At 45.5% G+C, this 25,000-nt stretch overlaps 1 protein-coding gene across 5 annotated transcripts in view; it reads left to right on the plus strand.

Annotated features, from left to right (window-relative positions):
* The window catches only part of LOC143294705 (dystrobrevin beta-like), a 109,486-nt gene that overhangs the window by 22,609 nt on the left and 61,877 nt on the right, over positions 1-25,000 (plus strand). For 3 of the 5 annotated variants that reach the window (XR_013056913.1, XM_076606113.1, XM_076606114.1), the window contains 11 exons: positions 1-423; positions 798-899; positions 2,554-2,634; positions 4,535-4,748; positions 8,057-8,142; positions 8,672-8,823; positions 12,739-12,847; positions 15,994-16,160; positions 17,923-18,050; positions 20,220-20,318; positions 23,416-23,518. The exon at positions 1-423 is cut by the window's left edge. Coding sequence is in view for 4 of the 5 variants with exons in the window: in XM_076606113.1 (XP_076462228.1) it covers positions 348-423; positions 798-899; positions 2,554-2,634; positions 4,535-4,748; positions 8,057-8,142; positions 8,672-8,823; positions 12,739-12,847; positions 15,994-16,160; positions 17,923-18,050; positions 20,220-20,318; positions 23,416-23,518 (1,317 nt within the window). In the remaining variant the exon portion in view is untranslated. The remainder of the gene's footprint in view (positions 424-797; positions 900-2,553; positions 2,635-4,534; positions 4,749-8,056; positions 8,143-8,671; positions 8,824-12,738; positions 12,848-15,993; positions 16,161-17,922; positions 18,051-20,219; positions 20,319-23,415; positions 23,519-25,000) is intronic. The other 2 variants (XM_076606115.1, XM_076606116.1) reach the window with 2 other exon arrangements.

Consider the following 25,000-nt stretch of genomic DNA (forward strand, 5'->3'; position numbering starts at 1 on the left):
CCACGTGAGGTGGAGAGCCTGGGTATGATCACAGGTTACAGATCTATGTGAGTGAGCGATGCTGCCAACATCCCCATCTGATTAGACTTAGAGAGACCATGAGTGGGTGTCCCTTGCGCCAGTGGTGAGACAGCATGTGGAACAGCACAGCGTGCCATTGCAAAGCAGAATGTGACTGTTGACTTGTAATCCCTGGCCTGTGTGTTGGTCAGTGTGTCAATGACCACAACCCGAATCCTTAGCACCAGTCGGTCAGTAGGCGTCCGCTAAGCAGGGACGGAAACCAGCGGTGTGAGGACACTGAGACCTTCAGCAGCTGTCGCTCAGCCATTGACTCCGCTGCCACCATGGAGTGTCTGGCCGTTAATCAGCAGCGCTTTGCGTCAGTCATCGACAACATCAACAAAGAGCTGAACCAGAAAGGTGGGTGGGTGCCTGAGGACCGCTGGCAAAGGGCGAGGGAGCTGGATTCCCTGCTAGTTAGTGTTGTCACATGTTGTGCCCACTGTGCAGCTCAACACTGGGGTTCCTCAAATCTCAGCACACAAAACCAACATTCTTGTATCCACAAAATGCAGTGATTGTTATTTATAATTTGCATGATGTTGAATACTGTATGTGTGTATAAATGATGGTGTTGCAGGCTGTGTGGCGGCGAATACTGTATGGATGTGTGTGTGTGTGTATATATATATATGTGTGTGTGGAGAGAGAGAGAGAGAGAGAGAGATGTATATTATGGTGTTGCCGGCTGTATGATGCTGAATACTCAAGGGGTGTATGTTATGGTGTTTCAGGCTATCTGGTTGGAGCAGCAGGGGAGGAAATGGTGACCTCGGACATGTCTGGCAGTGCCGCCAAGGCAGGCATGCAACAGAAACAGCTTCTGAAAGAAATGAGTAAGTGCTCTGGATGCACTCTGTGTGTTTAAAAAAAAAAGAGAAAAAAAGTCAGAAAGATGATGTAAAAAATAGCATTACGTCACCTGTTATAAGCGTACTCTGTGACCACACTGCCGGGTGGCAGGGGAAATTCAGATTTTCATTTTTGTTGTTGAATAAAATAGGTGTTGGTTTTCAACTTTGTTATATATATATATATATATATATACTGGTATATATATATATATATATATATGTATATGTATATATATATTGGTATATATATATATACTGGTATATATATATATATATATATATATATAAATAATATACTTTTTTTCACTCATGTCTTGTCAGACAGGAATATCCATTTGTAATTACTGTCAGAGTAGGCATGAATGCCTGCGTTGATGAAGTGCCGGGGAGTGAATGTTTTTGATGTAAAGGAATCAGGTTTGGAGACCTGCTGCTTTGACAATTCCTTTCCTGATGTCAGGTTTATAAGGTTTGAATTCCTTTCCTGATGTCAGGTTTATAAGGTTTGAATTCCTTTCCTGATGTCAGGTTTATAAGGTTTGAATGCACCCTTAATTGGCCTAAAAAAGAAGACTATGATTTAATGCTTTTTTATCTGAGGCGTTGTTCAGTGATTATGTACACATACATGATACAAGTTATGCTTTGTGATTACCAACCAGTGCAGAAGGTAATGGAAGGCAGCACAATTAATTAGTCATCCTCAGTACAGTGGACAGTCCCAGGAATGTTTTGCAGCAAGCAGGTACCGCATGCAGCCCAGTCTCGTGGTACAACAGTTTCAGCTTCAGTTTTCAGGGAGGTGTCAGATTGTGTAGACTGATCCATTACATGCTACAACCCATTACCTTCCCCCCCCCCCCCCCAAACCCCCCCACCCGCCCACGCCCCCCTCCCCCTCAAAAAAACAACAAAACAACATCATCATCATCACATTATGTGTATGTGTGTGTGTGTGTGTGTGTGTGTGTGTGTGTGTGTGTGTGTGTGTGTGGATATCAAACTGTCCGAAATTGTTTGATTTGATTGAGTGTGGTTTTCGGTTCAACATACCTAGGTTTACATTTCTTCCCGGAACTTTTAACCCATTCCTGATAGATTCCTGGATACTTCCTTATACAGTACTTATCCTCAGTAGAGACCAAGCTCTAAGTGTCTCACTAACACTCATAGTCAGGCATCTGCTCCTCACTGTTTTTTTGTGTTTGTGTTGTTGTTTTTCTTGGGGGGAAGGGTTCTTGGGTTTTGTTGGGTTGCATCATAGCACCTGCCTTCATCTGGATCATTTCAAATAATGGAAAGTCTCATGGCGGTTGTTTTGTGTGCTTAGCTTTTGGAGCCAGACATCGCAGCCTAGCCAGTTAGTCAACCAAGAAGCCAGTCAACCAACCAGCCTGCTGTCCATGTTCACAGAGCGTTTGGTCACCTGTGTATCTGCCATAAAACAGATTCACTGGAATTCAGCCAGGGTCTGAAGGAGCACAGAAAGTAAAAGAGGAAAAGAAGAATGATTAGTTCACAGTTGTATATGTGGCACATTATGCTGACAGTATGGGCAGAGGATGGATTGATGAATGATTGAATTGATAAATGAATAAAGGAATGACAATGAATTGCGCTTGTGGTCTGTTTCCAGGAGCACAGAACTTTGATGTGATCCGCTTCGCTACGTATCGCACTGCCTGCAAATTGCGCTTTATTCAAAAAAGAACAAACTGTAAGTGTTGATGGAAGGTTTGATTTGTATGTGATTTTAATGTAAGCTCCTACATCATGTGCATGTGTGTGTGTGCGCGCGCGTGCGTGCGTGTGTGCGTGCATGTGTGTGTGTATGTTTGTGTGTGTGTGTGTGTGTGTGTTGATATCAAACTGTCAAAAATTGTTGGATTTGATACATATTGATTGAGTGTGGTTTTTGGTTCAACATACCTAGGTTTACATTTCTTCCCGGAAGTTTTAACCCATTCCTGATAGATCACAAGATATGTGAATGCACCATTATTAACAGATGGGCAAAAGTATGTCTTGTGGTTGGACTGGTTCTGTCTGTATGTTTTGGGGTCTTTTAAAACAGCACGGTGAAATCCACAGAGGAGAACATTAGAACTGGATGCATCTTGGTCATAACTAATGACTGCCATCAGTGCCATGTCTGGCTTACCTAAACTTTTCTTTAGAGGAGGTGCCGATTGATTGAAAATGATTTGGTCATTTTCAAAGGCTGCAGGTGTACCAGGTATAAACTTCTGAAACTTGATAAAGGGGGGTCACGTTTTTTTTTGTTGTTCCATAATTTCTGTAGTCGTTTCAAAGTGGGTTATCACACAGTGAGTATTGAAAGCTATTTATATGTATGTATGTATGTATGTATGTATGTATGTATGTATCTCTATCTCTCTCTCTCTCTCTCTCTCTCTCTATATATATATATATATATATATATATATATAATATGATAATAATTTGAAAAGTATGTAGATACTAAAGAGATTAGGTCTTGTTGCGATGCCATAATTTGTGTGATGTATCACATGTATTGTATTGTATTGTATTGTATTGTACTGCACTGCGATAATTTCTTGTTTGTCACAACAGACATCTTCATGAGAAATTTGGGCTGCTCTCCCCAGGGAGAGTACATCGCGACAGCGCAGTGCCACCATTTAGATTGATTGATCAATTAATTGATTGTCTGATTGATTGATTGATTGATTGATTTTTCCTGCCTGCAAGCATATTTGTGTAGTGGGTTACCATACATCAGTCTTGAAGGCCTTGTGATTAAATGGCTGATCACTACATGGGTCTTGAAAGCCTTGCCACTCTCTTTGTGCCTCTCCCTGTTTGTTGGTGTTCATCTCTTCAGAACATTCCAGAAGAAATCATTCCGCCTAAATATTATCGACAACCTGCATCATTTATGAACTTACTGATGTTATCAATCTCTCCTGAAACTGTTTGAAAATTTTCTTAATTTAAAAAAAAAAAAATTTATAAAGCTTTCAAACTGGGAGAAATTGTAACTTTGTGACATTTTGTGCTTTCACACCAGTCAGTCACACGCATGTATAACTCTAGACTGAATAAATGATAATAAAAATAAAATAAAGTGCAGGCTTTCATAGCGCAGTATCCCCATGTCAGATGGGGCTCACTGTGCTTTACAATAAAATATACAGATTTAAGACCAAATGTTGTAAAATATGTACAAAGTCAGCACAGTCTCACATGACATTGGCTAAAATATATCTGACTAAGTGACATTAAAAAAAAGAAAAAGAGAAAAAAAAGAAAGAAAAGAAAAAAAAAAAAGTAAATCGACACAGGCGCCATCACAGTCTCAAATGACACAGGTGCAAATCACAGCAAAACAAAGCACATCACTGAATTCCAGTGAATCTGGGGGGTGTTGGGAGGGAGTGCAGGGGGAAGGGGTGTACGGAAAGCGTTATGTGTGGGGCTTCTGATCAAAGGAGTGTTGGGGATGTTGAGGGTGTTGGGGGGAAAAGGTGTTGGGGGAAGTGTTGTCAAAAATAAACATCAGGGAACCAGGTATCACAAAAAAAAAAAAATCCCACACCAAAATAAACCCTGTGGGACGTGGAATCCCTGCCCAGTGCACCAGGTGGACATCTGGAACATGATCGAGGCGTTCCGGGAGAACGGGCTGAACAGTGCGGACGCCCAGCTGGACCTGGGCATCAGCCGCCTGGAGGCCGTGCTGACCACCGTCTTCAGCCAGCTCAACAAGCGCCTGCCGCCCCCACAGCACGTCAATGTGGAGGAGTGCGTGGGGCTCACCCTCAGCTGGCTGCTCAACACCTACGACAGGTGTGTATGGGTGTGGGTCTTGTCTTGGAGGTTGGGATGGAGGGGGTGCTTGGAAAGTGTTGTGTGTGGGGCTTACCCTCAGCTGGGTTCTCAACACCTACGATAGGTGGGGGTGGGGGTGTGGTTGGGTGTGGGTCATGTCTTGGAGGTTGGGTGGATGGGGTGCTTGGAAAATGTGTGTGGGGCTTACCCTCAGTTGGGTTCTCAACACCTATGATAGGTGGGGATGGGTGGGTGTGGGTGGGTGTGGGTGTGGGGGTGGGTGTGTGTATCATCTTGGAGGTTTCGGGGGGTGGGTTTGGGGGCAGGGGGTGTTTGGAAATGTGGGGTTCACCCTCAGCTGGCTCCTCAACACCTACGACAGGAGTGGGTGGTGAGGTGTGGGTGGTGGGGTGTGGGTGTGGGTATGGGTCTTGTCTTGGACGTCTGGAGGTGTGGGGGTGTTGGGATGGAGTGCGGGGGTTGGGGGTGTTTGGAAAGTGATTCTCACCCTCAGTTGGCTGCTCAACAGCTATTACAGGTGGGGGGTGAGGGGGGGGGGGTTCTAGTCTTGGAGGTTTTGGGGGTGGGATGTTGGGAGGGAGTGCAGGGGGAAGGGGTGTACGGAAAGTGTTATGTGTGGGGCTTCTGATCAAAGGAGTTTTGGGGATGTTGAGGGTGTTGGGGGAAAGGGTGTTCGGGGGAAGTGTTGTGTGGGGCTTACCCTCAGCTGGCTGCTCAACACCTAAGACAGGTGGGGTGGGTGGGTTTTGGTCTTGTCTTGGAGGTTGTGGGGTGGTGGAGTGTGTGGGGAGCGGGTGTTCGGGGAGGAAGCTTTGTGTATGATGTTCACCCTCAGCTGACCGCTGTGACAGGTGGGGCAGACCGGGTAGATTTTGGTCTTGTCTAGGAGGTTGTGGGGTGGAGAAGTGTTGGGGGGAGGGGGTGTTTGGGGGGAAGCTTTGTGTATGGTGTTCACCCTCAGCTGACCGCTCAACACCTGCGACAGGTGGGGCGGACCGGGTAGATTTTGGTCTTGTCTAGGAGGTTGTGGGGTGGAGAAGTGTGGGGGGAGGGGGTGTTTGGGGGGAAGCTTTGTGTATGGTGTTCACCCTCAGCTGACCGCTCAACACCTGTGACAGGTGGGGCGGACCGGGTAGATTTTGGTCTTGTCTAGGAGGTTGTGGGGTGGAGAAGTGTGGGGGGAGGGGGTGTTTGGGGGGAAGCTTGGTGTATGGTGTTCACCCTCAGCTGACCGCTCAACACCTGTGACAGGTGGGGCAGACCGGGTAGATTTTGGTCTTGTCTAGGAGGTTGTGGGGTGGAGAAGTGTGGGGGGAGGGGGTGTTTGGGGGGAAGCTTGGTGTATGGTGTTCACCCTCAGCTGACCGCTCAACACCTGCGACAGGTGGGGTGGACCGGGTAGATTTTGGTCTTGTCTAGGAGGTTGTGGGGTGGAGAAGTGTGGGGGGAGGGGGTGTTTGGGGGGAAGCTTGGTGTATGGTGTTCACCCTCAGCTGACCGCTCAACACCTGTGACAGGTGGGGCGGACCGGGTAGATTTTGGTCTTGTCTAGGAGGTTGTGGGGTGGAGAAGTGTGGGGGGGAGGGGGTGTTTGGGGGGAAGCTTTGTGTATGGTGTTCACCCTCAGCTGACCGCTCAACACCTGCGACAGGTGGGGCGGACCGGGTAGATTTTGGTCTTGTCTAGGAGGTTGTGGGGTGGAGAAGTGTTGGGGGGAGGGGGTGTTTGGGGGGAAGCTTTGTGTATGGTGTTCACCCTCAGCTGACCGCTCAACACCTGCGACAGGTGGGGCGGACCGGGTAGATTTTGGTCTTGTCTAGGAGGTTGTGGGGTGGAGAAGTGTTGGGGGGAGGGGGTGTTTGGGGGGAAGCTTTGTGTATGGTGTTCACCCTCAGCTGACCGCTCAACACCTGCGACAGGTGGGGCGGACCGGGTAGATTTTGGTCTTGTCTAGGAGGTTGTGGGGTGGAGAAGTGTTGGGGGGAGGGGGTGTTTGGGGGGAAGCTTTGTGTATGGTGTTCACCCTCAGCTGACCGCTCAACACCTGCGACAGGTGGGGTGGGTGTGGGGGGGGTGTGGGGGTGTCTCATCTAGGAGGTTTTGGAGGGTAGGGTGCAGGGGGAGGGAGTGTTCCTTGACAAACCTGGGGGTGGTTCTAGGGTGTGGGTGGAGATTCAGTATGAGCGTCCAGAGACTTATCAGTGCTGTCACTGAGAGGACAAGGAGTGTTGGGCAGAGAAGGAAAAAAAGTTGTGTTCTCTGTGCCTCTGAAGAAGCTTGGCGTACAAGGCGACTGTTCTGTAACCAAGGTCTCCCCCAAATTTCTTCAGACCTCTCTTTGTCAACATTCACAGAATTTTTTTTTCTGTGTCATGATTTGAGTTGATCTGAATTAGGGAATGGCTTTATGTTATGTAAAGAAACTTCTCTAATACGCAGTGATTTTTGTTGAGGGATTTTGAGATGTTCTTTTGGATAAGCAACACTTTGTGTGTGTGTGTGTGTGTGTGTGTGCGTGCGTGCGTGCGTGCGTGCGTGCGTGTGTGTTTAAACTTTTCTGTCCAGTCTTTTGTACTGTTTGATTGGATTTACCTCCAGACCCCTCATCCATATTCCCCTCCCCCATCCTGCGTTTACCCTCCCTCTCACCCAGCGGTCACACCCAGGATCATTCTACTACAGCCCCAAGGCCGACAGTCCACAGGAAGCATTGTGTATAGTTTTTGTATGACAGCCCACCTACATCCAGCTATGACCATCAGAACAGCAGAGGAGGCAGTTGCTGTCCATACTATCTGGGCTAGACTGATCATAGTGGAGAGTGTCTTGCCCAAGTTACATCCCCATTTTTCTTGGCCAAGAGGGCTTTAGTACAGTTGGCGTTTGGATGATCTCCAATGGCCAACTAGCCCCCAAGGCTGCAGCACTAAGAGCTAGTGCAGTCTTGCCTCCTAGATTGAGAGTCATAGTCCTTCACAAAAGACTAAGCTGTAAACGAATTCCCATTGCAGCAGAGAAACTGTTGATCATACAACTGTCACTTTGCTGTAGGCCCGACTTTTAAGGTTATGTCAGTCTGTGTTACAAGCCGAGCATTGAGCCTTCCACAGGGAGCTAACATTGTTTGGTCACTGTAGAGGCCACTCTCCAGAGGAGACCCTGCACTGCTGTGTTGTTTAGTCAGTTTGGCAGTGTTCAGTATTAAGCATGAAGTGTTTGTCTTCTTCGTCATCTTCTTCTCGTAGGTGAGTAGTTGTCTTAGGTTGTAGAATGATGTTGTGTACAGTGGGCTGTGTGTGTTGCAGGGAATCGATGGGTCAGGTTCGAACCTTTGCTGTCAAGGTGGCCCTCTCCCACATGTGTGCTGGCAAACTGATTGACAAGCTGCGCTGTAAGTAGCGGCTCTGACACTTAGAAGAACTGAACTTGGAACTTTTTTTCCCTTTCTAATTGTGTACGAATTATGATCTGGTCTGTCTATGGAGTTTTGTTGTTGTTAATTTATTCTCTATTCTATTCTTTCAGAAAAGTGTGGTGCTTTGCGCTAATTTGATACATGATAACAAGAATAGCTAAATGATGTGGATGATGTGAGCGTTCATGACATGTAGGTTGATACTTTTGCACATGGAATATATATTATGTATCTATCCATTTCTTTATGGTTTTATGTGATTTGTGCAAAGAGTAAGTTTGTTTCTTTGTAATCCTGGGTCTGATCTTAAAATGATAAAGCTTTACTTTATTTGCAGTTTATTTTAATGTTTGAACGTGTTGAACAGTGAGTTTCTAAAAAACTGGGTAATCTAGTCTTGAGTCTTGTTTTGTTTGTTCTTTTTATTTTTTTATATTTTTGAATTAAAAAAAAAAAAAAAATCACATTAATGAAGATGCTGACTGTGCATGGTGTTTTTCCCCAGACATTTTCACACAGATCTCAGACTCCAGTGGTCACATGGTGTGGAACAAGTTTGATGAGTATCTTCGAGAGTTACTGGCCCTTCCGACAGCCATCTTTGAAGGTCCGTCGTTCGGCTACACAGAGTCGGCGTCACGCAGCTGTTTTGATGTGGTATGTCTGTTTAATTTGTGTCATGCTTCTGGTGTTGTTGTTGTTTTTTTGTTTGTTTTTTGTTTTGTTTTATCACTTAGGATCACTAATTCATTTGCATTTTCTTTATTCTGAATTTGCAAAGGCATGTTGTTGTTTTTTTGTTGTAAAAAACAAAACTAGTCAAATGTGCTGAAATGTATGAATCATTTGACAACTGCAGTTTTCCCCCACATGACGGGAATACCATGGTTGTTTGACTGACATAGAAAAGAAGAACAGTGTATATGGTATGTTTTTGTATTGTAGTCATGTTGGACTATGACCATCAGAGCAGCAGAGGAGGTAGCTGCTGTCCCAACTATCTGGGCCAGACTTTGATTACAGTGGAGCGTGTCTTGCCCAGAATACATTCCCTCTTTCTTGATCAATAGGGCTTTAGGACAGCCAGTGTTTGGATGGTCCCCAAGAGGGCTTTAGGACAGTCAGTGTTTGGATGGTCCCCAAGAGGGCTTTAGGACAGCCAGTGTTTGGATGGTCCCCAAGAGGGCTTTAGGACAGTCAGTGTTTGGATGGTCCCCAAGAGGGCTTTAGGATAGTCAGTGTTTGGATGGTCCCCAAGAGGGCTTTAGGACAGTCAGTGTTTGGATGGTCCCCAAGAGGGCTTTAGGACAGTCAGTGTTTGGATGGTCCCCAAGAGGGCTTTAGGACAGTCAGTGTTTGGATGGTTCCCAAGAGGGCTTTAGGACAGTCAGTGTTTGGATGGTCCCCAAAGGCCAACAAGCCCCCAAAGCTGCAGCACTAAGAGCTAGTGCAATTTTGTCCACTAGTTTAAACTTCGCTGGCTGTCGCTTTTGACTACACACGGAAGCTCATGTGGGTCGTCCACGACCCATACCGCTGTCGCTTTTGACTACACACGGAAGTTCATGTGTGTCGTCCATGACCCATACCTTTTAAAGAGACAAAAAGCTGTATATTCCTCCAAAGCTTGTGTGGGTTGTGCACGACCCATACTTTGTAAAGAGACAAAAACCTGTATATTCCTCCAAAGCTTATAACAAAATATAGAAAAGGAAAAGATATCGTAACAACTGATTACACACACATGCGCTTGCATATGCACACACAGACTCACACAAACACATACACTCAGAAGAAACATGTGCTCACGCATTCACACACACGCACATACACACACACTCACACACACACACACACACACGCACACACAACTGATCACACACACAAACGCATAACACCACATGCACATACATACAAACCCTACTTATGCACACACAGATAGAGAGAGAGAGAGAAAGAGAGAGAGAGAGATAGAGAGAGAGAGAGACTGAGACACAGTAGTGGGAGAGTAGTGGGGTAGTGAGGCTATTGAAAGTAAAACTTCTTTATTTTCCTTCACTTATTGCAAATTAAACCTTCTGAAATCACTATTAAGAAGATATGGGTCGTGCATGACCCACACGAGCGTTCGAGGGGTGACCACGTTTTTTACCTCTTTAAAAAACATGGGTCATACACGACCCACACAAGTGTCCGTGCGTAGTTAAAACACCACCTTTAATTACTCATTAACTAATTAATGAATTTTTTTCATTTTTTTGCAAAAGTTGGCCTTTTAGGTGTAGGAAGCATTTCTGAAATTTTATAGAAAAATATTAAGAATTGGCTGAGATATATGCGTTTTTGTACCCTTCTGGGTTGTGTACGACCCACGATAGCCAGCGAAGGTTAAGAGTCATAGTCCCTCACAAAAGACTGTAAATGACTTCCCGTTGCAGCGGAGAAACCGTTGATTATACAGTCACCACTTTGCTGTTGGCCTAACTGTAATGCTTCTGTTAATCGTTCATTTAAGTTCCTGTATACAGTGAGTGTTACATTACACCAAAGAAAATTGCTTTTTGTCGTGAATCTAACAGGGTGTTTTGTATACTGTGGAGACTGCTTTTCCTCTTTGTATAAAAGTGAATGGAACAGAGAGAGTTAATGATGAAGGCATCATAGCATGTACGGTTGGTCAGCTTTGGTGAGCAACTGCATTTTACTGATCAAGGTAAGATTTATTTTGTGTTGAATTGTCGCTATTGGCAGATCTTTGCTTGATTTGTCTGTCATTGAGAAAGTGCACTTTACTGTTCCAGACAAGAAATATTTCATGCTGGATTGTCGCTGTTTGCAGGTATACATTTGCATGAGTCACCGTTTATTTAAAAAAAAAAGAAGAAGAAAAATCCTCACTTCACTGTTATATATAAGGCATACCTCATCTTGTATCATCACTGTTTGAAAGTATATTTGTGTGTGTTGGCATGGGTTGTTTGTTGTTTATTACAACAACAAAACAACACTTCACTGCTTCATTCTAGTCATTATTCATCTTGGATCATCATTGATTGTAAGTGTGTAACAATACTTCACCGCTCCTTGCAAGTCATTATTCATCTTGATTCATCATTGATTGTAAGTGTGTAACAATACTTCACCGCTCCATACAAGTCATTATTCATCTTGATTCATCATTGATCGTAAGTGTGTAACAATACTTCACCGCTCCATGCAAGTCATTATTCATCTTGATTCATCATTGATTGTAAGTGTGTAACAATACTTCACCGCTCCATGCAAGTCATTATTCATCTTGATTCATCATTGATTGTAAGTGTGTAACAATTCTCCACCAGTTCAGGTCATTATTCATCCTGGATCATCACTGTGAGTGTGTGACAGCACTTCACTGCTCCATTTAACCCTTTCAACACTGGGGGGTTCACAGCCTGGGCAGTTTCCCTGTCATATTGAAGCCGAAAAACAAAGAACATTTTCTGAAACTGACCTTTTTTTTCTCCTCTTCTTCGTTTGTGAGCTGCAATTCCCACATTCACTTGTATGTACGCGAGTAGGTTTTTAGGTGTATGACCATTTTTACCCCGCCATGTAGGCAGCCATACTCCATTTTTGGGGGTGTGCATGCTGGGTATGTTCGTATTTCCATTACCCACCGAATGCTGACATGGATTACGGGATCTTTAAAGTGCGTATTTGATCTTCTGCTTGCTTATACACACGAAGGGGGGTTCAGGCACTAGCAGATCTGCCCATATGTTGACCTTGGAGATTGGAAAAATCTCCACCCTTTACCCACCAGGCGCTGTTTCCGAGATTCAAAACTGGGACCTTCAGATTGAAAGTCCAACGCTTTAAGCACTTGGCTATTGCGCCCGTCAAATTGGCCTTTGTTTTCCCCCCTTCAGATTGACACATGGGGAGACAGCCAGAAGTACTGTAGAAGTTAGTTCCCTTTGTTTGTGGGTTGTGCACAGAAGTAGTAATGTGTACACAGTCTTAATGAAATGGAATTTTGACGCCTTGGCATTGTTAAGGGTGCAGGGCTGAATAAGTTTAGACATTATTTATCTGGAATCATAACAGTTTGTAAGTGTATACATGTGTGTGTGTGTGTGTGTGTGTGTGTGTGTGTGTGTGTGTGTATACATGTATATCTATCTATCTATCTACCTATCTATATTAGATTACACATTAGACCCAGGCCTGGATGTCTTTGTTTTTTTCATAATATAATGGAGAACACACCGAAAAAACAGTCTTGGTTAAACTTTTAACCTTTGAAACTGTATTTGTGTTTTGGGTGGGGTGGTGGTTTTAAAAAGCTCTCATTTATGCCCATGTTGGTGCAGTGTACCGCCAAGAGGAAGGCTGGTTTGCACAGCATATATACAGACAGAGAGAGAGAGAGAGAGAGAGAGAGAGAGAGAGATTCATACACACATACACACACACACACATGTATATAAATGTACATATAAATATAAATACATACATACATATATATATATATGGAGAGAGAGAGAGAGAGATTTGCATGGGACGTCCTGCTGTTGTTGTTATTTCCAGAACTCGCAGGTGAATGTGAATGACTTTCTGACGGTGCTGATGGCGGTGCCTGGCCCTCAGTACCTGATGTGGCTGCCCACACTAACACGCATGGGACAGGTAGAGACAGGCAAGTGGCGGCCACTCACTGACTGACTGACCTTTCACCTCATTGTACTGCATGTCGGAAAGGGGTGGTGGGGCTGGGTGGTGTGGGGCAGGTGGGTTGGGGGGGATGGTTTTGGGCGGACGCCATGGCAGAATCGGTAGTGATCAGGGTTGGACTTCTGTGAGATCCAGTGTTGACCAGTGATCAGGGTTGGACTTCTGTGAGATCCAGTGTTGACCAGTGATCAGGGTTGGACTTCTGTGAGATCCAGTGTTGACCAGTGATCAGGGTTGGACTTCTCTGAGATCCAGTGTTGACCAGTGATCAGGGTTGGACTTCTGTGAGATCCAGTGTTGACCAGTGATCAGGGTTGGACTTCTGTGAGATCCAGTGTTGACCAGTGATCAGAGTTGGACTTCTGTGAGATCCAGTGTTGACCAGTGATCAGGGTTGGACTTCTGTGAGATCCAGTGTTGACCAGTGATCAGGGTTGGACTTCTCTGAGATCCAGTGTTGACCAGTGATCAGGGTTGGACTTCTGTGAGATCCAGTGTTGACCAGTGATCAGGGTTGGACTTCTGTGAGATCCAGTGTTGACCAGTGATCAGAGTTGGACTTCTGTGAGATCCAGTGTTGACCAGTGATCAGGGTTGGACTTCTGTGAGATCCAGTGTTGACCAGTGATCAGGGTTGGACTTCTGTGAGATCCAGTGTTGACCAGTGATCAGGGTTGGACTTCTGTGAGATCCAGTGTTGACCAGTGATCAGGGTTGGAGGCCCCACTTGGGCATGGTGTTGTGTTGTGAAGGGCACTTTACTCTGATTTTCCACACTCTGTTCAGGTCTGGATGGGTACTGGACTTCTTTTTGGGCATGGTGTTGTGTTGTGTAGGGCACTTTACTCTGATTTTCCACACTCTGTTCAGGTCTGGATGGGCACTGGACTTCTTTTTGGGATGGTTAACTCACTCCGGACGATGGAACGCTATAGTGTTCCTGATGATGGAAGGCTATAGTGGTTTCGACAGTTAAAAAATATTCCACGTTTTCCTCATGGGGTAGCACAACAATCACAGCTACACCGGGCATTGCGAATGTGTCAAGGGTTTAATGGAAAGTTTCTTCATGAGATTTCATAACAACACACTCCACAGCGAGCCAGCGAGTTAGGACCCCACACGACAAGCTAATTTGCATATGTATCGAAAATGGCGTCGCAGGCGATAGAAGTGGAAATTTTTGGAGCAAACTAGATCAGAGAGCGGCTTTTGCCGCTGCTGAAGTGATTAGAATGCTTCAAACTGAAGGTTTCAACATCCACAAGGATAATGAAGACGTTGAATAAAGTATCTGCAGTAAAGAAAGCTACCAGCAAGAAGGTACTGATAGTGACTTAGCTTCTGAGAGCAGTGAAGAGGGAGGGGGGTGGGCATTCACACGATGTGATGAGAGGGGTCAGTGGGTCAAGTATAGTGAGTTTCATTCAGTTACTTTATGTTTTGTATTTTTTGCGATTTTTTTTCCTAACCCTAACAAATGGGTTGTCTGTAGGGAAAAGCAAGGGAGAAAACTATTTGTCCGGAGTGAGTTAAAACAGCGAAAAGAGAGGATTGGGTGCTGCCTTCTCATGCTGAGCCTTAGACTCAGGGGATACAAGTGGCCCCCTGATCAACGTTGAACCTAAACTGCATATCACACATTGTCTAGTTGGTTGTTTATGACCTACTCACTCTCTTGGCTGACATCATAGCAAAATGCCGTCACACTGGTCAGTGGATCCGGATTTTTGCAGCCCCTTCTCCACTAGGCATTCAGTGGTGATCTGGGTGCTAGTCTTTCGGATGGGACGATAAACTGTGGTCCCTTGTACGGTATGCACTTGGCGCATGTACTGCGGTGACATCCCAAATTTCACACAGAGAGATCTTCGAGACAGAAAGTAATTGTACAATGTAATGCAGTGGAATGCAGTACAATGCAGTGCAATGCAATACAGTTATTAACATCTGTTGATACACTGTTATGATGTAGAAAACATTATGCACAAGTAACCCAGTATGTCTGTCTTCGTATGTTGTTTCTAATTCTTTGTATACCCTTGTACACATAATGATATACATACTGACATATTCTTGTTTGCATGCATGCCTGCATATGCATATAAATGAATGTCCACATCATGCATGCACAAGCACTGATAATTTAGCACACAACTCACATTAATATATATATATATATATATATATATATATATATATATATATATATATATATATATATACATACATATATATACGTACATGTACACTTCATTGCATGCATATTCATGCATACATGCTTGTGCATGCATACAAACACATGCGTACACACACAGACACACAGACACACACACTCACACACACACACACACACACACACACACACACACACAGAGACAAACCCTTCTATACACAGACATACATTCACACACCAACACACTCACACACACCCCACCCCCTAACACACATGCAAAAGCCTACACACAAACATCCCCATCCTCACACCCTTTCCCTCACACAAGAACACCCCCACACCACCCTACACCCACCCACACACACACACACACACACACACACATACACACACACACACACACACACACACACACACACACACACACAGACCACATACAAACCATTCTGGACACAAACATATATTTACATGCAACTCACACCAACACACACACAGAGACACAGACACACACACACACACACACACACACACACACACACACACACACACACACACACACACACACACATGCAAACATAATACAGACAACCAGCCCCACACCAGTACTCTCCTTCACACAAGAACACCCCCACACCACCCCACCCCTACACACAAACACACACACACACACACACACACACACACACACACAAAACACACATCCAACACACACACATACATACACACCCTACACACACATACACACACATCCTACACACGCACACACTCTCACACACACACACCTCTACACACACACACAAACACACACTCACGCACCTCTACACACACACACCCCAACACCCCCTAACACCCCCCACTCCTCCACCATCCCCCCCCCCCCCACACACAGCAGATATTACCAACACCCCACCCCCACACCCCCCCTCTCTGAACAGTGGTGCACCCAGTGCAGTGTGAGGGTTGTCACCGTGCCTCCTTCACGGGGTTCCGCTACAAGTGCCAGAACTGCTTCAAGTACAACCTGTGTCAGGACTGCTTCTGGCGCGGCCGCACGTCCGGCATCCACAACCCTGACCACCAGATGAAGGAGTACACCAGCTATGTGAGTTTTGGGGGGTGTGGGCGGCATGGGGGGGATGGGGGGTGTTGGGAGGGTGGGGGTGGTGGGGGGCTCGTGTGTGTGTGTGTGTGTGTGTGTGTTGGATGTATGTATGTTTGGGGGAGGGGGAGAGGGGTTGGTAAGGGATGTGTGTGTGTGTGTTGGGGATGTGTGTGTTGGGGATGTGTGTTTGTGTTGGGGTGGGGGGGGGGAAGAGATGTTGGTAAGGGATGTGTGTGTGTGTGTGTTGGGTGTGTGTGTTGGGGTGGGGTGGGGGAGGGATTGGTAAGGAATGTGTGTGCTTGCGTGTGTTGGGTGTGTGTAGGTGGGTGGGTAGGTGAGGGGGGGGGGGTGAAGTGTTGGGTGGGTGGGTGGGTGGGTAAGGGATGTGTGTGTGTTGGGTGTGTGTAGGTGGGTTAGTAGGTGGGGGGAGGGGGGGGGGGGGGGTGTGCTTGTGGGTGTTGGTTGTGTGTGTGTGTGTGTGTGTGTGGTGGTTGGATGTGTGTGTGTTTTTTTGTGCGTGTGTCTGTGTTTTGGGTTTGTATGATCACATAGGACTTTGTTGACAAGAAGCTTCTTATTTGAACGTGGTCCACAGCTTCTGTTGGACGGCATTACACAAGACTGTTGACATGAAGCTTCTTATTTGAACATGGTCTGAACCTTTGGCAACAGCCGAATCGTTAAAGCCCTGGACTTTCAATCTGAAGGTCCAGGGATTGAATCCGGGTCACAACACCTGTTGGGTAAAGGGTGGAGATTTTTTCTGATCTCCCAAATCAACAGATGTGCAGACCTGCTAGTACCTGAACCCCCTTCATGAGTTATACGCATGTAGAAGATCAAATAAGCATTTTAGATTCCGTTATCCAGGAATGAAGAAGAAAAAGAAAGATTTAACTCATTCTACTCCAGGTACAAGTGAACTCGTGCCATAATTACCATGATTACTTCCCCTGTGGACCTGGTACGAGTATTGTCATACCAGTACACTGTATTGTTTATTGTTGTTTGGTACTGTTGGTGTTCTAAACTTAGCCATTTATGGATCCCGGAAGCATAAAAATAAGCTTTGTTTGACCGACTAAATCAACAATCCTCCATTGATTTGTGCTGTTTTAGTGAACAGTCCTACTTTTTACTGCAGTGGTCTCATGTAGTGCTGGTCCAGGGGAGTTGTAGGAGGCATGTAGCTTTGGGGTACATTGAGTTAAACGTGGTCCACAGCACTGATCTGAAAATAGGTGGATAGCTGATTGGCCAGGAAAGCTGAAGCCAGCTGGACACCATTCTGACAATCATATCCAGCTGTCAGTCCGTTGAGAAGTTGTCTGCTAACTGGTGGTAGTTTCTGAACCGTAACCGTGTATCTTTTGTGTCCACGACATGCCAAATGTTGTATCTTGATAAATATCTGCCAGTGGTTTATTTACCCAAGTTATTACAGGAAACCAGTGCAGTGACACACAGCACAAACGTGCTGTGGAGGCATACACAGGAATGTCAGCTTAACTAACGCCGCAAGCAAGTGAAAGCTTGCTGTGAAGCAGTCATTGTAGCTAGCAGAGCACTCGGCTACATATATTAAGTTACCGCTTCGTGCTGTACTAACATGAGTAGCAAAATGGCTGATTGAACACTTCCGCTGGTTTCAGTTAGCAAAGAGGGGCTTGAAGAAGGCATGCGCTATCCACCTATTTTTAGAACAGTGGGTCCACAGCTCCAGTTGGACGGGATGATCACACAGGACGTTGCCCTGTTTCAGAGATCGGGCACCAAGCAGCTGGGGCACTCCATCAAAAAGTCATTCCAGTGTGCCCCCCAGCGCTCCAACCACAAGCTGCCGCAGTTCCCAGAGGCGCCTGAAAAAACCATAGATTTATCTTTTATTGTGTAAGTGTGTGTGTGTGTGTGTGTGTGTGCGCATGTGTGTGTGTGTGTGTGTGTGTGTGTGTGTGTGTGTGTATGTGTGTGTGTGTGTGTGTGTGTGTGTGTGTGCATATGCCTTTGTGTGTGTGTGTGTGTGTGTGTGTGTGCGCATATGCCTTTGTGTGTGTGTGTGTGTGACGTGGAGGTATAGGATGTTCATGCAAAAATAGAAGAAGAACAACAAAAAAGTAAACTTTTAGAGGTAGTTTTCTTTTTAAATTGATCTGAACCTCAGTCGAGTTAGAATATATGTAGATATCTACAAGTTTCCCAGGAGACTCCATTATTTTAGTTTGCGTGCTACTTGGTTTAAAATCAAAGCCAGGCATGAGTACCTTTGACCTCATTTGTTTCAGTGGAACAAACTTTAAAGAGAGATCACAAAATCAAGAAGGGAGACGAATGTAATCATCTCCCTTCAGGAACTATAAGACACCTGTTCCCTCAGCAGTTATATCCCTTAATTTCTCATTTACACAGGGGGAGTGTGTTTCAAGTTTAACTCTTTCACCACTGTAGGTGACTTTAGTTGACACAGGAGATCTTGTTAAAGGAACCGTTTTTCATGTTGTTACGAAGCTTCACAGCTGCAGCCAGCCTTGCCATGCAGTCGGAAAATGACTTACGTCTGAACAAGTTCACTGTGTTGTTTTGAAACAAACCGAATTGTGTGACTGAGAGCATAGGGTTTGAAATATTTGGCGCTTGTGAGTGTTTTTCGCATAGAAACCTGGCAGCGAAAGTGCTAAAGCAGTCTGTAAGTGTTCAGAGACATACTTTTGATGGATTTTGTTTTTAAAACAAGTGCAAATGAAGTGAGGATGTTTGCTCATTCATAGGAAATCTTTCAAGAAACAATGAATAAAGTTAGGTGAAACAGTGAGCACTGATGTCAACTCTTTCCCTGCCATAGTGGATATCAAGGGGTCATGGTGAAAGGACAATTTATCACATCGTAACAAATCTTGACAGCTTCAGCCAGTTTGCCACACAATAGAACAGTGACTAACCTTCACCCCCTTACCTTGCTTAAACTGAACAAGTTCATTGTGGTATTTTCACACGAGCCAGAGCCTGCAACTGAGAGCTTTGAGTCTGAAATATTTGGCGCTGAGGAGCGTTTTCTTTTTTTTTTTTTTTTTTACATAGAAACTTGGCAGTGAAAGAGTTTAATGTCAGGTTGATCATGAAACATGTTGAGTCTGAAATATTTGGCGCTGAGGAGTGTTTTTCACAGAGAAACTTGGTGGTGAAAGAGTTTAATGTCAGGTTGATCATGAAACGTGTTAAGTCTGAAATACTTGGCACTGAGGAGAGTGTTTTTCACAGAGAAACTTGGCTGTGAACGGGTCAGATGTCAGGTTGATCAGGAAACACGTTGAGTCTGAAATATTTGGCGCTGAGTGTTTTGTTTTTCACATAGAAACTTGGCCATGAAAGAGTTAAATGTCAGGTTGATCATGAAACACATTGAGTCTGAAATATTTTGCGCCGAGGAGAGTGTTTTTCACAGAGAAACTTGGTGGTGAAAGAGTTAAATGTCAGGTTGATCAGGAAACATGTTGAGTCTGAAATATTTGGCGCTGAGGAGTGTTTTGTTTTCCACATAGAAACTTGGCCATGAAAGAGTTAGATGTCAGGTTGATCAGGAAACGATGTTAAGTCTGAAATACTTGGCACTGAGGAGAGTGTTTTTCCCAGAGAAACTTGGCTGTGAATGGGTCAGATGTCAGGTTGATCAGGAAACGTGATGAGTCTGAAATATTTACACTGAGGAGTGTGTTTTTATTCACACAGAAACTTGGTCATGAAAGAGTTAGATGTCAGGTTGATCAGGAAACACGTTGAGTCTGAAATATTTTGACTCGAGGAGAGTGTTTTTCACAGAGAAACTTGGCTGTGAAGGAGTTGAATGTCCGGTTGATCAGGAAGGGTGTTGTGAAAAGCGGTGTGAAAGGCAGTGTAAAAAGGTGTTGTGAAAGGTGTTGTAAAAGGCGGTGTGAAAGACGGTGTGAAATGTGTTGTGAAAGGTGTTGTAAAAGGCGGTGTGAAAGGCGGTGTGAAAGGTGTTGTGAAAGGCGGTGTGAAAAGGCGGTGTGAAAGGTGTTGTGAAAGGTGTTGTCTGTGCTGCAGGCCCCCCACACCAGTGGTGGCTCACAACGGACTGGGGGACCGCTCGGCCTCACAGTCTGCAGACCTCACCTCCCTGGACAGCAGTTCTAATGCACGCAGGTAACGTCCGTGTGTGTGTGTGTGCGCGTGTGTTGGGGGTTGGGGGGTAGGAGGGTGTGTGTGTGTGTGAAGTAGAGTATGACAATGATTACTCTGATAGTGAGGTGGAATTCAAATTGGATGATTTTGCTACAGATAGTGATGTTGAAAATGAATCTGAGCATGCAAAATCAGTTGATCAAAAGAGGCGTGTCAGGTTGAGACTCTGCACGCTTCATGGTAGAAATCGATCTTTTTTATCCAAAGCACATGCACAAAACACAGTGAGGGGGCATGGCAATGTTGGTACTGCGTTCGCTGGCGTTGGAATATTACGTTTTTTCTGATTGGCTCTTCAATATAAGTCAACCAATAGCAAAACACGACACAAGTGTTTACGCACCGCTCAGCCTGTGGCCAGGCATTATGCCACCCCTCCCCACCACCGGTAAAGCGGTGGTCAGGGCTCAAAGGGTCAAAAAAGAAAAGAAAAAAAAGTCCCAATGATCAGGCAAAAAGACTAAAAGCCGTGACACTTGATATGATATGAGCCTTTTTTGACTCACTTGTGTAAACAAAGTGAGTCTATGTTTTAACCCGGTGTTCGGTTGTCTGTGTGTGTGTGTGTGTATATGTGTGTGTGTGTGTGTGTGTGTGTCCGTGGTAAACTTTAACATTGACATTTTCTCTGCAAATGCTTTGTCAGTTGACACCAAATTTGGCATAAAAATAGGAAAAATTCAGTTCTTTCCAGTCATCTTGTTTAAAACAATATTGCACCTCTGGGATGGGCACAAAAAAATAAAAAAAGAAGCCTAATTATATGCAAACTGCATTTACTGTTATGTTTATATTTTTTGTATTCTCTAAACTTGGCACTTTGACCTCTTATTCTGACACAACAACAAGAGGAGTCCTTATTATCATATTTTGTTCAAACAGGAACTTCTTTTGCTAAGCATGGAATTTTATTTATTTTGCAAACGTTTTGGTGCAAAAAGTAAAAAAGGGAAATTACTCTGTAATTAATGCTAGGGGACGTAATTTATCACAAGTGAGTCTTGAAGGCCTTGCCTCTCTTGTTGCATTTACAGCAGCCTTTGTGGTACAGTCTTCTTTCTGTCATTAGGTCCATGTTATATGCTGGGAAGAGGGGACTGAATGTTCACTTGTTGTTGGCTGTTGGAGTGTCACGAATCTTGACAAACACAGGAACTTTGCGCTTGTGTCTCTTAACCTTTTTTGGGCCTGTCTGCAAGTTCTTGGAAAACTGGAAAGTCAGCAGTGGCTTGATATTATGTGCCTGTCTAATTTAAAACAGTGAAAGTTACTGAACTTCATTACAGTGCAATATTGATGATGTTGTGTATGTCATCTAGTTTGTCGTGTTCATTTCCTTTTTGTTTGTGCTCATATTAATCCCTTGACTGCCAAGTATTCTTGTCACTTCACTGAGGTCAAACGGAATTTTACAGGCCAGAATGTCATTTTTTGTCTGTGCTCCCCCCCTACACCCCCTCCTTTGGGTTTGCATTACTTCATATTATATATTATATATATCACAGGAGGAAAATGGCAGAATGGTTAAGATGCTAATGCAGTGTCCATGCGGGCCTCCCAAGTTTGACTGGAATATCAAACTAAGCATCCTGTCATTTGGATGAGATGATAAACGGAGGTCACATGTGCGGCACAAACTTGGCATACCGATAAATAACCCAATGGCAGCAAAAGTGCTGTCCTCTGGCAGAATTCTGAAGAAGAAATCCACTCCATCAGATACGCACAGATATGTGTGGTTCGTCCGTTGGAATCGACGAGGACCATCTAGTCATCCTGGGGGTGGGTGGGTTGGGCTCTGTGGGTGCGCAGATGACTAGTCAGGCCAGTCCGCGCCCGGAAGGTTCTGACGCAGTGTGGACAGGGGATGGTGGCGGCTGTCGGGGACTTGCTGGCACTGCTTTTCCTGGCCTGTCTGCGTTGCTCTGTTGCAGCGATTCTGTTGGCCTCACAGGATTTGGCGCCTTTGTGGACAGCTGAACGCCACTTTGGTCTGTCCATTGCATTCAACTCCCATGTGTCATGGCTGATGTTGAAGGCCTTCAGAGAAGCTTTCAGAGTGTCTTTGAAGCGCTTCTTTTGGCCTCCATGGGAGCGCTTGCCATGCTGGAGTTTGCTGTACAGCAGTTTCTTGGGGAGCCGGTGGTCTGGCATGCAAACTATATATATAATATATGCATGCAGTCCAGGCCTGACTAGTGGTCATGATGATATGGATACTCATATAGCACCTAGCCTCGGTCGGAGATCAAGCTCTAAGCGCTTTACAAACTTGGGGTCATTTGCACAACAGGCTGCCTACCTGGGTAGAGCCGACTGATGGCTGCCGTTGGGCGCACACCATCCGTTTCCTGTGTCATTCAATCAGATTTCAGGCATGCACACATACACACTACTCAGACAGACATGTAACATTAGTGTGCATTGGGCAGTGCTGCTGGTCTGGCATCTGCAGATGTTGTGTGGTGTACATGGATTCCTTAGAATGTAGTGATGCCTCCTTGAGAAACTGAAACTGAAACTGCATTATTTGTCCACTGAAGTTAGTGACACCAGTTAGATTCAGTTCAGATTCATGCCACGTCGATCATTTTGCCAAAAAAAGATCAGCAGTCAAGGGGTTAAGTTTGCTGTACTTCTTCTTCGTTCTTGGGCTGCAACTCCCACGTTCACTTGTGTGTACACGAGTGGGCTTTTACGTCTAACACCATTTTTAGCCCACCATGTAGGCAGCTGTACTCCGCTTTTGGGGGTATGCATGCTGGGTATGTTCTTGTTTCCATACCCCACCGAACGCTTACATGGATTACAGGATCTTTAACATGCGTATTTGATCTTCTGTTTGCGTATACACACGAAGGGGGTTCAGGCACTACTAAGCAGGTCTGCACATATGTTGACCTGGGAGATTGGAAAAATCTCCACCCTTTACCCACCAGGCACTATCACCGAAATTCGAACCCGGGACCCTCAGATTGAAAGTCCAGCATTTTAACCACTCAGCTTTTGCGCCCGTCAAGTTGGCTGTACATTTTCTGTGTGTGTGTGTGTGAGACAGCCCAGGGAAGCTGACGGCCAGTGTGGATTCATGTCGCATTGATGACGAGCACAGGTTGATAGCACGCTACGCTGCTCGTCTGGCTGCCGACAGTCATAACGCTGTGAGTTGATTGTGTTTGTGTGTGTGTATATGTGTGTGTGTGTGTGTGTGGAGGGGGATGTGGGGTGGGTGTTGGTGTTTGTGTGTTTATGTGTGTGTTTGTGGGGAAGGGAAGGTGTAGATGTGTATGCGTGTGTGTGTGTGTGTGTGGGCGTTTCGGTATGAGTGTGTGTATTTGTGCATGTGTTTGGGGAGGAGGGTTGTAGACCTGTGTGTGTGTGTGTGTGTGTGTGTGTGTGTGTGTGTGTGTGTGTATTGTGTTGTGTTGTATACATACATGTGAGTTGTGTGTATGTGAGTGTGTGTGTGTGTGTGTGTGTGTGTGTGTGTGTGTGTGTGTGTGTGTGTCAGTCTCTCTGTCTCTCTGTCTGTGTTTCTGTCTTTCTCTGTCTGTCACTCATTTGGCTTTGGAAGCGGTGTACTTGGTTTTTAGCATTCTTAAACAGTTTTTTTTTTCTATTGTTTTGATTTGTAGTGGTGTGTTTGTTGAAGGGGTTAAGTGAGGAGAGGAGTTTTGGGAGGGGGGGCGGGGAGAGGGGGGAAGGGCGGGGAGAGGGAGGGAGGGGGGGGGGCTGGGGAGAGGGGGGAAGGGGGCGGCCGGGGAGGGGAGGGGGCAGGAGAAGATGGGTGAATGTGAAGGCGTGTTTGTGTATTGGAGTGCGTTGTTTTGCATGTGTTTGAAACATGTTATGCATGGCTATCAATATTCATAGCTCTCTTTGGCTGCGGCAGGCAGTGTGCAAAATTAACCTGAGCGTGATCTATAATGTGAAAGTGGTGTTGGCACTGATGCTCCTTAGGGAGAACATAACACAGAGAGAGAGAGAGAGAGAGAGAGAGAGAGAGGGGGGGCGTTGGGGAAGAAGGGGGGTTGGGGGGGGGAGGCAGGGAGAAAGAAAGAGAGAGTGGAGGAGACTGGAGAGAGAGGGATTGAGAGAGAGAGAGAGAGAGAGAGAGAGAGGGGTGTTGGGGAAGGAGGGGGGGGGGAGGCAGGGAGAAAGAAAGAGAGAGTGGAGGAGACTGGAGAGAGAGGGATTGAGAGAGAGAGAGAGAGAGAGAGAGGGGGGTTGGGGAAGGAGGGGGGGGGGGAGGCAGGGAGAGAGAAAGAGAGAGTGGAGGAGACTGGAGAGAGAGGGATTGAGAGAGAGAGAGAGAGGGGGGGGGGATGAGGGGAGTGAGAGAAGGGGTGAAGTTAGAGAGGCAGATTGACAGAAAGAGGGGGAGAGAGAGAACAAAACACAGAGAAAGGAGAGGTGGTTGAATGAGAGATTGGGTGTGTGAGGGAGGGAGAAAGAGACAGCGAAGTGGGAGACTGGAGAGAGAGGGATTGATTGTGCTCGCGTACGTGCGTGCATATGTGTGTGTGTGTGTGTGTGTGTGTGTGAGTGTGCGTGTGTGTATGCATATGTGTGTGTGTGTAGTTGAGCATGCACAGAGAGATACACCAGGAGGTGGCATTGATGCGTGTCTGTGTGTGTTTATT

This window comes from Babylonia areolata, chromosome 20 (assembly GCF_041734735.1).
Source record: "Babylonia areolata isolate BAREFJ2019XMU chromosome 20, ASM4173473v1, whole genome shotgun sequence".
Taxonomy (NCBI): domain Eukaryota; kingdom Metazoa; phylum Mollusca; class Gastropoda; order Neogastropoda; family Buccinidae; genus Babylonia; species Babylonia areolata.